Source organism: the organism of the source record quoted next, unplaced genomic scaffold (assembly GCF_019419815.1).
Source record: "Pyrus x bretschneideri cultivar Hongxiangsu unplaced genomic scaffold, Pyrus_bretschneideri_v1 Contig3, whole genome shotgun sequence".
In the NCBI taxonomy this organism is placed as follows: Eukaryota; Viridiplantae; Streptophyta; class Magnoliopsida; order Rosales; family Rosaceae; genus Pyrus; species Pyrus x bretschneideri.
The window spans coordinates 8718321-8733745 of NW_025999612.1; the positions used below are offsets into that span (position 1 = coordinate 8718321).

Consider the following 15425-nt stretch of genomic DNA (forward strand, 5'->3'; position numbering starts at 1 on the left):
AAGGGTGCGTTTGTTACATCAAACTAAGTCAGATTGGACTAACTTCAAGACCAAGTTGGATTGGCTTGACATGGACTAAGTAGTATAAGAATAATGAAACGTTTTTTACAATATCGGACTAACCTACAGACTAAATTATTTTCATATACAAATAATTCTTTATTATTTTCTAATTAATTTATTAGTTGTTGTAAAAGTTGTATGGTGTATGCCCACATCCCACATGTATTTAGAAAAAGGTGAAAAGGATAGTGATATATTTGTTGTTATGTAATATTGTCAAAAGTAGCCTTCATATCATCTTTGGATGTTCTCATGGAAGTAGCTCTATAAATAGAGTGATCCATGTGTTATCAAAACACAATGCGAAAGAAAGGATTAAAACAATAATATCAATATATCTCCCTCCCTCTCTTTTGCACCCGCTTTGCTCTTGTCTTTAGCAAATGTTATTTCTCTAACTTTTGCCTATTTATAACACGTTATCAGCACGACCCTCTAACCATTTCTCATTTCCCTTCGCCGAAAGAAAAAAAATGTTTCCTCCTAGGATTTTACTGTTCTTCTTTTTCCTTTGCCTCACCTGCTGGATATACCTTCCTGAATAACTGTTTGCACCATGCTTGCTATTTAATTTTATTGCAATTTTAGGGGTGCGGTATAATCGTCCACCCTGCATATTTAAATTTGCCTGCTATTTAATTTTACTGCAATTTTAGGTGGTGCAGTATAATTGTCCACCCTGCATATTTTAATTTGCATACTATTTAATTTTACTGCAATTTTAGATGGTGTGGTATAATCGCCCACCCTGCTCTGCATATTTAAATTTTCCTACAATTTGAGTGGTGCGAAATAATCGCCCATCCTATGCTTACTTCAATGAGAATGGTGCAGTACAATCACCATTCTCATTAATCATGTAAATCTCGAGCCTGAAATTTCGAATGCTTATTATTTTGGCTCGAAGATCAAAATGAAAATTTTGTAAGAACCATAATTTCTAACACTATATTTCTCCAGGAATACATATTATTGCAAGTTCTTACACATCTCATCTTTCTTTCACAAAAGAAAATGGCGAACTTGGCAAAGCTTGATTTTGCTGCCCTGAACATTACTAGGAAGAACTACCTTACTTAGATAGTGGATATCAAGATCCATCTGGAGGCAGGGAATCTTGGAGAAACCATTAGGGAGGAAAACAATGCATCATCTCAAGATCGGGCGAAGGCCATGATCTTTATCTATCGCCACCTTGATGAAGGACTAAAGAGCGAGTACCTAATAGTTGAAGATCCATTAGCTCTCTGGAAGAGATTGAGAAACAGATACAATCACCAGAAAACGATGATTCTTGGTATACTTTCACTTAACAAGAAGTTCCACAACAATTTTGGTGGAACTTGTCAACTACCACCTACAAAGAATTGGAACTTTTTAATAGTGACAAAAAACCTACGAAGAATTGGAGCTTTTTGTTTATCGAAAACCATGACATTTGGTGGAAGAATTGGATTGAATGAATTCGAAAATTTTCAATCCTAGATTTTTGTTCTTGAACCAAATTCTTTGATTATGTGTTCTTGGAAAAAAAGACTCGAGAAAGTAGTTTTTGGACTAAGCTTGGCCCTTTGTTAAACTGAAAGAAAGTTAAGAACAGAAATTTAAATTTCTTGAGTACTAGACAATTTCCGGCACCTTATTTAGATCTTGATTTCTTTTGGCTTGTGGTTTCGTTTTGAAAACTAAGCACATAGTCTGTAAAATACCAAAATTTATCCATTGCGTTCTTTTTTCCTTTTCTGTTGTTTTGAAAATTGTCCATTCTGTAAATTTTCAACCATAGATTTTTGTTCTTGAACCAAATTCTTCATGGAAAAAAGACTCGAGAATGTAGTTTTCGGAATTTTCAACTGAGTTTGGCCCTTTGTTTGTTAAACTGAATGAAAGTTAAGAACATAAATTTAAATTTCTTGAGTACTAGACAATTTTGGTACCTTATTTAGATCTTGATTTCTTTTGTCTTGTGGTTTCATTTTGAAAACTAAGCACATAGTTTGTAAAATACAAAAGTTTATCCATTGCATTCTTTTTCTTTTTCTGGTGTTTTGAAACTTGTCTATTCTGTAGATAGATTGCATACCAAGTATCGAAGGCCAAAATGGAGTCAGCTGCATCACTATTGATTGGGAAAATTGCGGGCATTCTTGAGAACGAAGTATCTTCCATAGCGGCAGTTCGTGATGAAGTTGATGAGCTTAAGCTGGAGATCATAAGCATGAAATCTTTCTTAATAGATGCTGAAGGCAAGGAACCACAAATAGAAGGAGTGAAAACGTGGGTTACAAGCGTCAGATATTTGACCTTCGATGCTGAAAATGTCATTGATGAGTTCTTGTACCACATATATGACAAGCAAAGTGTGACTCCATTTGCAAAATTGCTCCACATAACCATTTACTTTCCAAAGAATCTTTGGTATAGGCATCGAATAGCCAAAAAATTACAAAAAATCATGAAAAAGATCAAATCCACTCCAAAGAGGAATGAGAGGTACGGTGTCTTTACAATAGAAGGAACAAGTTCGGATAGTGTTCCGAGATGGGTGAAGAACAAAGCCGAGTCTTCTCTTTACATTATGGAAGACGAACTAATCGGGATTGAAAACAAGAAGCAAACGTTAATGGGATTGTTGATGAATGGCGAAAAACATGAAATGGTTGTGTTTGTGGTTGGGATGGAAGAATCAGGCAAGACAACTTTTGTTGCCAGTACCTTCAACAACGAAAATGTGGTTGTGTCTGTGGTTGGGATGGGAGGATCAGGCAAGACAACTCTTGTTGCCAGTACCTTCAACAACGAAAATGTAAAGCGACATTTTGACTGTTATGCATGGATCGCTGTTTCTCAAACTTACGTGATTGAAGACTTATTCAAAAAAATGATCAAACAATTCCACAAAGGAAGAAAGGAAGAGGTGCCTGAACATTTGAATTCCATGAGTTATGAAGACTTGTTAGAGATGTTGTCGACATACTTGAAGTCTAAAAGGTACCTAGTTGTATTGGATAATGTGTGGGATATTAAACTTTGGCAAGAAATAAGGATACCACTTCTTAATAGGCATCATGGAAGTCGAATCATGCTTACGACTCGAGAGAAGGACATAGCCTTCTATTCTTTTGAAGTTGAAAGTCGTCCTCTTGAAATTGAACCCTAGGGAAACAATGAAGCTTGGGAGCTCTTTAGCAAGAAAGCATTCTCAACTTACGATAATAAATCTTGTCCACCAGAGCTTGAATCCTTAGCGTGGAAACTTGTGGAAAAGTGTGAAGGTCTACCTTTGGCTTTGGTAACTTTAGGTGGTCTAATGTCTTCCAAGAAGTCATCATCGGAATGGAGAAGCGTATATAACAGCTTAAATTGGCACTTGACTAACCATCCTACGCTAGAACCAATGAGCAGCATCTTGTTGCTTAGTTTCAAAAATTTGCCCAACCGGTTGAAGCCCTGTTTCCTATATTGTGCCCTTTTCCCAGAAGATTATCTCATCGAAAGAAACAAGTTGATCAGGTTGTTGATAGCTGAAGGGTTTGTTGAACCAATTGATGGGGTCACACCAGAAGAAGTTGCAGAGGGCTATCTTGTGGAACTTATTATTCGTAGCATGCTACAGGTTGAAAAGAATGAAGCTGGAGGACTAAGAACATGTAAAATGCATGATCTTGTGCGTGAGCTTGCTTTGTCGACATCAAAAAAGGAAAAGTTCAATGCTACATATGTTGGCAGGGAAATAGTAGATAAAGCTGAAATCCGCCGATTGTCAATTCAAACAACTGAAAAAGAAATTTATTCTTGCACAGGTATGTCAGAGCTTCGCTCCTTTCTTGTCTTTGGCGCGTTAAAGAAATTGCCTTCTGGATTCAAGTTGTTGAGAGTTCTAGATTTGGAGGATGCTCCAATTGATAGATTTCCAGATGAACTATTGTACTTGTTCAACTTAAGATATTTAAATTTGAAGAGAACTTTAATTGACGAGCTTCCAGAATCCATCGGACGGCTTCGCAGCCTTCAAACCTTGACCATCCATGACAGTAAGACAAAGGCACTTCCGAAAGCAATCTCCAAGTTACTAAACCTACGTCATCTAATCATGTATTGTTACACTGGTGATTGGGAGGCCTTTAGATTTGTCAATGGGACAAAAGTAGCATCCGATCTAAGTAAATTACAGAAACTGCAAGTTTTGCAATGTGTTGAATCAGAAGGAAAGATTATTAAAGTCATCAGGAATATGACCCAACTTACACGCCTCGGTATTACAAATGTGAAAGCATGTGACGAGATGGACCTATGTGACTCCCTTCAAAAGTTAGAGCTCCTTCACTCTTTGTTTTTAATGGCAAGTGATGAAGAGGAGTTTCTTCGGGTTAATGCACTACGTTCGCCTCCTGCAAACCTTCAAATGGTTAATTTGGCCGGAAAACTAGAAAAAGTACCTCTTTGGTTTGGTTCGCTCCATCACCTGACACGCATGTAGCTAAGTTGGTCTAGACTTGAAGAAGATGTACTACCTCACATTCAAGCATTGCCGAATCTTGAAAGGCTTGGGCTAATTAATGCGTATGTTGGCGAAAAACTGTGTTTCTCCAAAGGCTTCATAAAGCTTAAGCATTTGATGTTGCCCATCTTCCCTTTATTGAATAGTATAGCTATAGAGAAAGGGGTGATGCCAAATCTCCAGGTCTTAGACATTGATGACTACATAGAGTTAAAGACATTGCCACAAGGCATTGAGTTCCTTGCTAACGTAGAACGCTTGAATCTGAAGTCTGTTCCAATGCAACTTATAGAGTCCGTAAAAAGGAGGCATGGATCATCCAAAGGTACAACACATTCCTGAAATCAACCTGGATTATGGGTGGTATCGTGAAAGCTTGTCTGGTATTCACTCTCGTAGAAGGTGTGCACGCTTTTATGCATGCATAAAAAATTTCCACAACGTAATCATTTGAACTATTACATTAGAAAGGTTGGTGATTTTCACTCTTATTTTTTCTTAGGAAAACTAATAAAAGGGTTTGAAAACTTTAAAACCTTTTTTCTTATGCAATTTTCCTCTTGTTTTTGTTCGTTAGTATTTTGATTTATTTAATTTTAAGGCTACGAAAAAAGAGGAAGTGGTGCATCGAAGTGTAAAAATCATTTTCCCTTATACTTTGCATGTTCGATCTTATTCACAAGTCTGGCAAAGACATAATGTATGCATGCATTGAGAATTTTTTAGGTAATTGTGTTTCTTTTGTTTTGTAATATCCTTATGTAGAAACAAGCTTCAGAAGCATTTGTCGTGAGACTGCAGTGAGATCTCCTTTTTGGCAATTGATTTTGCGGTGAATCTTAACTTTCGTTATAGTATCAAAGCAGACTATATACGTGTTGAGACATTAGCCTTGCAAGGAAGAATCCATTGTTTGTGTAAAGTTGCAAACATTGATCGATCTTGGTTTCTTCTTTGCCCTTTATGAAATTGAAAAATGCTCAAGATTCTGTTTGTGTAACTGGAACTTATATTACTGATTGCTTGTGTGTGTTTGATGTAATAATATTGTTTATGTAAAGTTGCAAACATTGATCGATCTTGGTTTCTTCTTTGCCCTTTATGAAATTGAAAAATGCCCAAGATTCTGTTTGTGTAATTGGAACTTATATTACTGATTGCTTGCGTGTGTTTGATGTAATAATATTGGTTTGGAATTGAGGAACTTATATTACTGATTGCTTGCGTGTGTTTTGATGTAATAATATTGGTTTGGAATTGAATATGTCACTGATGAGACCAGTCCTAGCTTAATAAATGGTTATGACCTATTTTTCATTTTCAATATATATTGTTTTTTTATCAAGTTCTCAAATATATATTGTATTAGATGAAAAGAAGTGATTTTTGTTAAGTAAATAAATAATAAGAATAATGCTAGGTACACTAAAGTATCGTTTGGTATGCAGACGGGACGAGACAGGACAGAACGGAACAGAACGGAGCGGGAGCAAAGATGCCCTCGGATGGAAACAAGGAGGAAGAAGAAGCAGACGGAGATGTTATAATTTTGTGTTCCACGAATGTGGAACGACTCGTTCCAGGGGGTGAGGTGGAACGAAAATTCACCCAAAACTCGTTCCGTGGAACAGCTCGTTCCACCCGTTTTAGGCGCACCAAACGTGGGAAGGAACGCCTTGTCCCACTCTGTGTCGTCCCGTCCCACGTACCAAACGGTACCTAAATGATGTGGCTAATTACATTTTGATTTTAATTCAAATTGGATTTGATTAATAATTATAACAAAAATTTATACAGTGGAATACATGTGACATTATTTAGTACATAAATTTAGTGCATAAATTTAATGCGTATAACATTGCCCAAATAATAATAATAATGATTGACCAATTTGTGTAAATATATTACTGTATAACAAAAAAACTATATTCATTAAAAACCTACAAACCTCAACATTCCTAAGCAACTTATTTTTATTTTTTTTGAAAAAACGATATTATCTACACTAAGAATGAGAGGGGAGGTAAGCTAAGCCTCACAATGAGCTAGTAATAATGTGGTTCAAATTTGTCTTTGGCAGAATCAAACCTAAGATTTCTCACTTATAAATGAAAAGGAGTACCACTAGACCGTAATATTAAATGGCAGGAACTTATGTACTTACTTAAGAATATTAACAAAGGGCGCATTCTAGAATTTAGAGGTTATCGTGTTCAATCCTACTCTCATAATGTCCTCATTAGTCATAAGATTGTATTATTTTAAATCTAAAGATTTAAAATATTTGACAACTTAATAGAGCAAAACCAACTTAAAATCCATGAACTATTAGAAAAATCATTTTCTTGTTTTGCTTAAGTTGTCAAATATTTTAAGTTTTTGGATCTAAACTAATACAATTTTATAGTTAATATCATTTGGTCCTTATATATCATCAAAATGAAGACCTTACGACAACATGACTCTATGGTGTTTCAAACAAGTTCAGTTGATAATGTTCTCACATGATTAACAACGAGCCCATTCTAGAATTTATCGTCGGCCAACATGGTCGGTCGAGTATAAATGTTTAGAAGACCCTAAATTATATGTGCCTAGAGCTAGATAGACCCCTATTCGGAATGGACACAAGTACAAATGTTTGAGGGCCTTGGGGTGAGATAATGACTTAAGTAATTTAGGTACGTTGTTACGTTTCATGCTAATAATACAACATCGATATGTTTAAGTTTTTCTGTACAAAACAATGTATCACTACAATAAAATGTCATAATAATAATATACTTATGTCATGTAAATTACTCTCGTGTATCATCAAGAGCACACTAAACGGTGACACTACCAATTATTATTTTAAAAGAAAACTAATGAAAATGAATTGAAAATTTTGAATTTTAACGATAAGGATAAAATAAAGGGTAAAGCGAATAGTGACATGATTGACTTTTTAGTATAAAAATATGATTTTTCGTTAAAGTAAACAGTACCGAGAGTTTTTCGTTAAAGTTTTTTTTTTTTAAACACATTAGAGTAGGATTAGAACTAAAACTCAGTAATTACTTAGTGTTGTCGTTAAATCTTGACCGTTCGATCGATCTAAGGGCTGTAATCAAAATCCGCGAGAGAGACGGACGCAATCTCCAACCAGGACTCTGAGTACTTGGCTTCGACATCCTATATATACAACAAGACACACCATTTACATGCATACATACATCATCGACGTTAAAGTTTCAAACCCTAACGTTGGCTCTTTCCGTCTTGTCTCGTCGTCTGTTTTTGTTCCTTCCAGAAAGTGGAATCTGAAGAATCCGACGGTAACGATGTCGATGATAGATAACTTGTTAAGGATGGAAGATAACTTGCAGGACTGGTTTATAACCAAACGCCAAGAGCTTCTGAAATCTGCGAGAGTCGCTATGGAAGCTTTGCTCTGGGAACCCAGAAGTTTCCGGAACGTTTTGAATTTGGCAATCAAATTTACCAAGGCAATCGTTTTGGTGCCCCTTTGTGTGCTGGCCATGTATGCTGTGATGCTGATTAGGGTGGGAATCGCTGGTTTGATCGGCATCCCAGTGCTTTTTATTTTTTTCATCGTCGTTGTCGGTGTCCGTAAGTTACTGACCATCGACTTCGACTTGCAAATTATTGGACTTTGATTTCTAATTGTTTGTTCGTTGCACACCAACTGTTTGTTTAAACGATTCAATGAGTTTTTTGTTTCGTTTCTTTTCTTGCAGGTTACGGTCGGGCACACTATCTGTTCTTCACAAGACGAAACCGCGCGGGGATCTCGTATGACGACTTCCTTGATAAGTTCTGCACGTGGTTGGTAAACAATCCTCTTCCACCTTTCGAATCATTTGGTGAATCCACTCCATATTGGGCACCGTTCATGTGGGGCTTCAAATTGGAAGAAGATTGAGGAAGATCTCAGAGTTACTATGGCATGTATGTAGAGATTGTTAGATTGGATGACCATAAAATTAAAATTGCTGCTTCTGTTTATTTTTCTCTCTCTATTAATTTAATTTTTCTTTCTAAATAACTACGCCATTTATCGGAGAGCGTATTGAACGACCTAGCATCGGTAAGAACGACTTGTGACATTACGATACAAAATAAAATAAAATAAAATATAAAAAAAAAGAGCGGTTTGTGACAAAATATCTAGCATTATGGTTAAAGTATAGCATCTATGTATTATTCTTCTTCACTTGGAAGTAATTTTTTTCAATTAATTACAGGAGCACGACTGTGATTGAAACTTTAACATAGATAATCGAACTATTAGAGTCCAAGAAAATTTATTTGGCAAGGATTTCGAATTGCGTGGGTTAAAAGAGAGGCCATACCCTCACTTTTTGTTAGAATCAGACTCTATGTATGTTGTTCATCTCCTATGAACTCGTTCTACGAAAGTTCCCTTGTTTCTCAAAGTTGTTTACGGTAAATTGCCTATGATATAGTGCTCGCTTAAGCTTGCATTTTTAGCATAAATGTAAGGAGTGGAATTGTTTGGCCAATGATTTTGCTAATTATGGTTAGTCAATTTGGCTAAACTGTTTTGGAAACCATTTTCACACTCTTTTTCATTCTTTTGCGCTTTTTTATTTATTTTTCTAGCGGTTTGATTGAATAAAGTAAAAAAAAAAAAAAAAAAGTCACAAACGAAGAGATAAGCAAGGAAAAGAAAGGGGAGTTTTAAAAATTATTTTTCGACTGGTAAATTCACACATTTTCAACTAATACTCCTTTTATAAAAAAATTCAAAAAAAAAATCATTTTTTGTCAGAATATATATATATATATATATATTTTAGTCAAAATTTAATATTTCACGTCTCCATGGACTCTCATTTTTCTTAATTTTTTAACTCACTAATGCTATCGCTCTATTAAAAAAATGTTAGTTTTTTTGTTGCAATTAATATTTGTTATTTGAACGGACGAAGATGGCCTTCAATTCAATTTTAAGGAGGACTTGACTTGCATGGAACGAATACACCGTCACATGGCGTCATATGCCAATAAAATAATACAAGGACATATGTTAGCTTTTTTCACATATCCTTGTATTTATTGGCACGGGATACCACAATGGCACTAAAGCCATGCAATACAAGTTGTTTTCATTTAATCAACATTTACAATAGAACCTCTATCAATTTAGCAAATATTAAATAATCGATAAGATAATACCAATTTAATTTTAAGGTTAGGGATGATTTTCCGTCCGGTCGGATCGGAAACAAGTAACCAATGCCAATCCGAAAAAGTTTCGGAACAAATATTAGTTCCAAATTAGGAATTTTGTATTTTTCGGAATTTATCGAAATTTCGGAATTGATTTTATCTCAAAAAATTTGGAATATAATTTGAATTTCCTACATTTTGTAAGACTTTGAAATTTTTTGAACTTTTATGTATCTGCTGTTCAATATTTTTTATAATTTTTTTTTTGCAACATTTTGTATAAAATTATAATAGATAAAATAAAGAGTGATTTTGTATAAAATCAATACAAAGTTACCACATTGACAATAGATCATCAATATTTATGTCAATTATAAATAGGTCAATCATGTATTGTGACACTTAAATGCATTTAAACTAAACAAAAATTACATAATCTACCACTACAGCTGGCACCCACTTTAACTAGCACCATCTTTCTCATATTTTTTTATATTTTGGAATAGGTTAATACGGATCAAACATTGCAATGTAGTGTCTGTTTCCTAATTCAGGTTTTTACATTTGGATTCAGATGCTATGTTGCAGTGTCCATTTCATAGTTTTGTTTTTTTCCATCAATCACATGCCTCATACGTGCCCGTTTTTACTTTAGATTCAGACACTGTAATGCAATGTCTGTTTCCTAGTATTGTTTTTATTTTTCGATTCAGACACTACGTTGAAATGTTCGTTTCCTGGTTCTATTTTTTTTCATCACTCACATGCCTTTTATGCTTAACACCTCACGTGACTATTGATTTTTACATTTGGATTCAGACACTGCAACGCAATGTCTGTTTCCTGATCTCTATTTTTAACATTTGGATTCAGAGACTGCACCGCAGTGTCCGTTTCCTAGTTTTCAATTGTTGATCATAGAAGTCTGTGTTTTCTCGTTTGAATTGCTGACCACAATGTCCCTTTTTTTATTTCGCATTGTAGACATGTAAATGGTGGTGGGAAAAACACGAACGTATAAGGAAACAATTTTGTGAAATGGGAGAAATAAAATCCAAACAATTTCAATTGCTTAATTGGCAATCGAAATTGACAAGCTCCAAGAATTTGCGAAACTATTTCCTCTCTGGTACATCAACTCGACTACAAAAGAATAGCTTTTAATCCTACTCAAGTTTCATTTTTGGTATCTAAATGTTTTCCTGATTTAATGAATTCTTCCTTCAAACATTGAGTTTTTAATATCATCACTCCATTGTGCTTTACAGATGTAAAGGCCTTAAGAAGTTACAAAATTTCACAACCTTTCACAAATGAGAAAGCACCTGTCTTTGATCTCCGCAAGTCCCAACTAAACACCGGCAGTCGAACCATTGAGAATCGACGTCATCGATTCCCAATTCTGCTAAGTCCAATTCGATTTCAAAAGCAGAGGAGAGAGAGATGGCGACGAGTCCGACGATACTGAAGGCAGGGCTGGTGATAGCTGGGATGTGCATAGGCAGTTACATAGTGGGCCCACCTCTATACTGGCACATCATGGAGGGCTTAGTCGCCGTCTCCCACTTTTCTTCTTCCTCCTCTTTCGCTTGCCCTTCCTGCACTGGCGATTGCTTTTCTCACCCTCTCCTCCATCCCCATTGAAAATGACATAAAAGCACATGTGACATTCATCATTGACCTGTCTCTAATTAATAAAAATATATCATTGATTAAGTTCAAAACAAAAATATGTCATTGATATATAATTAAATATTGTAAAGTTTTTATCAAATTTTTACTAAATTAGCTTAAAATAAAATAGTATGTATGGTTATACTGTTAAGAATCAATAATTATCTTATTAAATTATAGGGTTAATCTCATTTTACTACCCTAAAATTTCTTGGTCTTCAACATTTGGCACATGAAGTTTTTTTTATCCCAGAGTGGTACATAGAGTTATAATGACAAAAATACATAAAGTTTTTTTCATCCCAGAGTGGTACAAAAAAAATTAATCATTAAACAACACTATTAAAATGACAAAAATACCCCTGCCACATTTGATGCATTATTTGGTTTGTTTTTGAAGTTTTTTGTTTGAGGAGCATTTCTGTCTAATTATTTTTGGTGAAGCTTATAACACCAAAAAACCACTTTATTGGGCCATTGGCTTTATATATAAGATAAATAAATGAATAACTTTTTGATACATAGTACTTATAATCTAGAGTTAATCTCAGTTTACTATCCTAAAGTTTCTTGGTTTTCAACATTTGGTACATGAAGTTTTTTTCATCCCAGTGTGCTGTGTGTTAGAGAGATGTGGGAGGGAAAGAGAGAAATGGAGTGGGTGGAGTCGAAAAGGGAGGGGGAAGGGTGGGTGCATGGGGGATAAGGGAGGGGGGTCGGAAGGGGTGAGGGAGAAGGGTAGGTGCAGACGCCCAAATTTTTATTTTATTTTAATTTTTTTAGTTTTTATTATTTTATTAATTTATTTTCCTTTTTAATATCCACGTGTTGTTAGATCCCATATCGTCCAAGGAAGAGGATCCTCTATACCTTATATGTACATGCCCACCTCCATATAGCGCGAGGCCTTTTGGGAGCTCACTGGCTTCGGGTTCTATCGGAACTCCGAAGTTAAGCAAGTTCACGCGAGAGCAATTTCAGGATGGGTGACCCAGTGGGAAATTCTCGTCTGAGTTCCCAGAAACAAAACCGTGATGGCGTGGTCAGGGCCCAAAACGGATAATATCGTGCTATGGCGGAGTCGAGCCCGAGATGTGGTGGAGCCTGGATTAGGATGTGTGGTGGAGCCTGGATTAGGATGTGACACGTGATGCTTAATCATTGTCCACGTGGATGACACGTCATCAGTTAAAGGAAAACTTAACAGCAACCTTAACAGATGTATGAAAGTGTCCCAAAATTATAACTTTATGTACCACTCTGGAATGAAAAAACCTTCATGTACCAAATGTTGAAAACTAAGAAACTTTAGGATAGTAAACTGAGATTAACTCTAGATTATAAGTACTATGTATCAAAAAGTTATTCATTTATTTATCTTATATATAAAGCCAATGGCCCAATAAAGTGTTTTTTGGTGTTACAAGCTTCACCAAAAATTATTAGACAGAAATGCTCCTCAAACAAAAAACTTCAAAAACAAACCAAATAATGCATCAAATGTTGCAGGGGTATTTTTGTCATTTTAATAGTGTTGTTTAATGATTAATTTTTTTGTACAGGTTTTTTTTTAATAATTAGTACCTCACAATAAGCTAGCAATAATGTAATTCAATCAGTTGTTCATTAAATATTATTTTCTATATTTTTAAACACGTTCAAAACATCTTAAAAGACATGTAATGCTGGCTATAAAAAATGTCTTCCGGACGTGGATAATAATGTAATTAAATTATTTGTCAAATGATTTTTTTTTTTTTTAACAAACGATATTATCTAGACTAAGGGAGAGAGGGGTGAATTTAGCCTCACAATGAGCTAGCAATAATGTGATTCAATTAGTTGTTTATTAAATATTATTTTCTCTATTCTTAATGTAAATTCAATAGAGACTGATTTTATTACGTGGCTTCAGCTGTTTTAATTAGTTTATAAGGGGTTTCTTCATGATCTAAGATTATTCGTTTGCTTCAAATATTTGACTTTCTTTTTGTCAATTTACGCATATAAAATACATTTAAAACGTGTAAGTCGCGCATAGCATGCCGTGATTCAAAAAATGCCTTCTGCACAAGCATGAGCGCGTGCATGAAGGTTAGTACGTTATATGAGAATGAGACCTATATAAATATTTTATAATATATTATCTTACAAATTTAGCCAACTTTTAAATTAGCACGTTATAAACCGGCCAAGAATATTTAATGGATTTATCGGGAATTTTGAAAATAACCGCCTCGTGCCCCATGCACGGCCAGCAGCTCGAATGATCGCGGCTCTGCCTGAGTCAGACTGCGGGGCTCTTCTCCCCAAGCTCCGGGCCAAGCGAACTGCCGTCGGAGCCGTGGAGTCGAAGCCTCACCGGCCGGTGCCCCCACATCGCCACCACCGCGAATATTTTCGTGTACAGCACTCAGTCTTACATTGGATAGAGTCTACTAGCATGCGCGCGCAATTCGGGATAGCTACGGCTTTGGTTAGTTCTTTGGCGCATTTTATCGAACTTTTTTTTTAGGCAATTGAAGTTTTATGTTATTCTTGGTTCGTTTCGAAGTTGAAAGTTTTCGGCTTGATTAATTTGACTGTATGAAAGTGAGAGCTCTGTAATTAAGATATTATTTTTGAAGAAACGTGGTGTTTTAATATAGAATTAGTGGAGTTAATTTGGTTGTTAATTGTCTGGTTTTGCGTTTTTAGATACAACGCATATGAACGGAAGAGATTGGGTCATAATATTGTAGACAAGGTTGTGACTGTTTCTGTATTTCCAACTTCGGATATGCAGTAATATGCATAGTTGTTGCCTTCTTTCGGATATGCTTTAATATGCATAGTCGTTGCCCACAGATTACCGTGATTACAATCTTAGAAATCTGCACGTTGCCCGCGGATTACCATGATTACTTTATTAGGAATCTGCATGATGCGTTATTTGGCCACTGTGGAAGAGGCTGTTGCCTACTCTGTGCACGGTGCTGCTAAATGTATTGGAATGACCGTTAAAAACGTGAGTTTTTAGTTTCATTTTTGAAGATCTTAGTACCCATCTTTGCAGTCATGTATATAAATTGGTTTACACTTCACTAAATTTTAACTTCAGAATCAATTGCGGAGTTAGAAACTTTTTACCTGGGTGGGCTAGCTCAAAAATTTAAATCTTTATAAATAAAGAAACTTGATACCTTATTTTTCATAGTATCAGCTAGCTTAAAAAATTCACAAGGTGAGCCAAAAAATTTTGTAATTAAACAAATACGTGTTAAAATTAAACAAATCCAAACTTGTACACGTACAAGAAGCGATGAGAAAAATAATGTAAGAAAAAGAGATGGTTTGCAAACTGTATTATATAATTTTATATAGTTAAACCTAAAGAATTCGAATTAGTGACTAAATATTTGATGGGCTACATTCGAAAATCAATCAAAATTACATGTAAAATTTTATTTTTCACCGCAAGCTACAGCCCAGGGCAGCCCTTAACTTGGCTCCGCCAGTGTTCAGAATATGTTGTGCTCTCCCTTAACTCAGCTCGAACATTTTATGGAACTCTAGTTGGTTTTGGTTTTACCAATCATCTTCTCTAAGTTCAGACGAGGCTTTGTATGGCAATAATTTTTATGCAAAGCCGATTATACCTAGTACTTTCTGGACTATTTACAATATGCATTTTGCAGTGTGTGCTAGTCGTTCATGTTGATTTACTTTTTTTTTTTTTCCACCCTAATGATTTTACGCATTTCCTCTTGGTTGTCAGACGCATGATGCCTAATCTTCCAAATGAAGGGTTAGGGTGAGACATGGGTAGTATCCCGGGAGTTTGAGAGCCCCTCGTTCAGAGCAGATGGGCTTAAAATTTATCCAACACTCGTGATCCGTGGAACTGGACTCTGTGAGCTTTGGGAACCGGCAGGTATGTTTGTATTGTTGATTCCCTTCTTTTCAGCGATGTTGGTGGTAGTTTATTATCTCCATATTCAGGCATAGAAAT

At 35.4% G+C, this 15425-nt stretch overlaps 1 protein-coding gene and 1 pseudogene across 1 annotated transcript; both read left to right on the forward strand.

Annotated features, from left to right (window-relative positions):
- Window positions 1-2164: 2164 nt before the first annotated feature.
- Window positions 2165-5357, forward strand: LOC103929146 (annotated as a pseudogene).
- Window positions 5358-7752: 2395 nt separating this feature from the next.
- Window positions 7753-8572, forward strand: LOC103929109. Its single transcript, XM_009338257.3, has 2 exons — window positions 7753-8176; window positions 8305-8572. The coding sequence occupies exons 1-2, from the start codon at window positions 7768-7770 to the stop codon at window positions 8487-8489; spliced, it is 594 nt and encodes a 197-aa protein (XP_009336532.2). The 5' UTR covers window positions 7753-7767; the 3' UTR covers window positions 8490-8572.
- Window positions 8573-15425: the final 6853 nt, after the last annotated feature.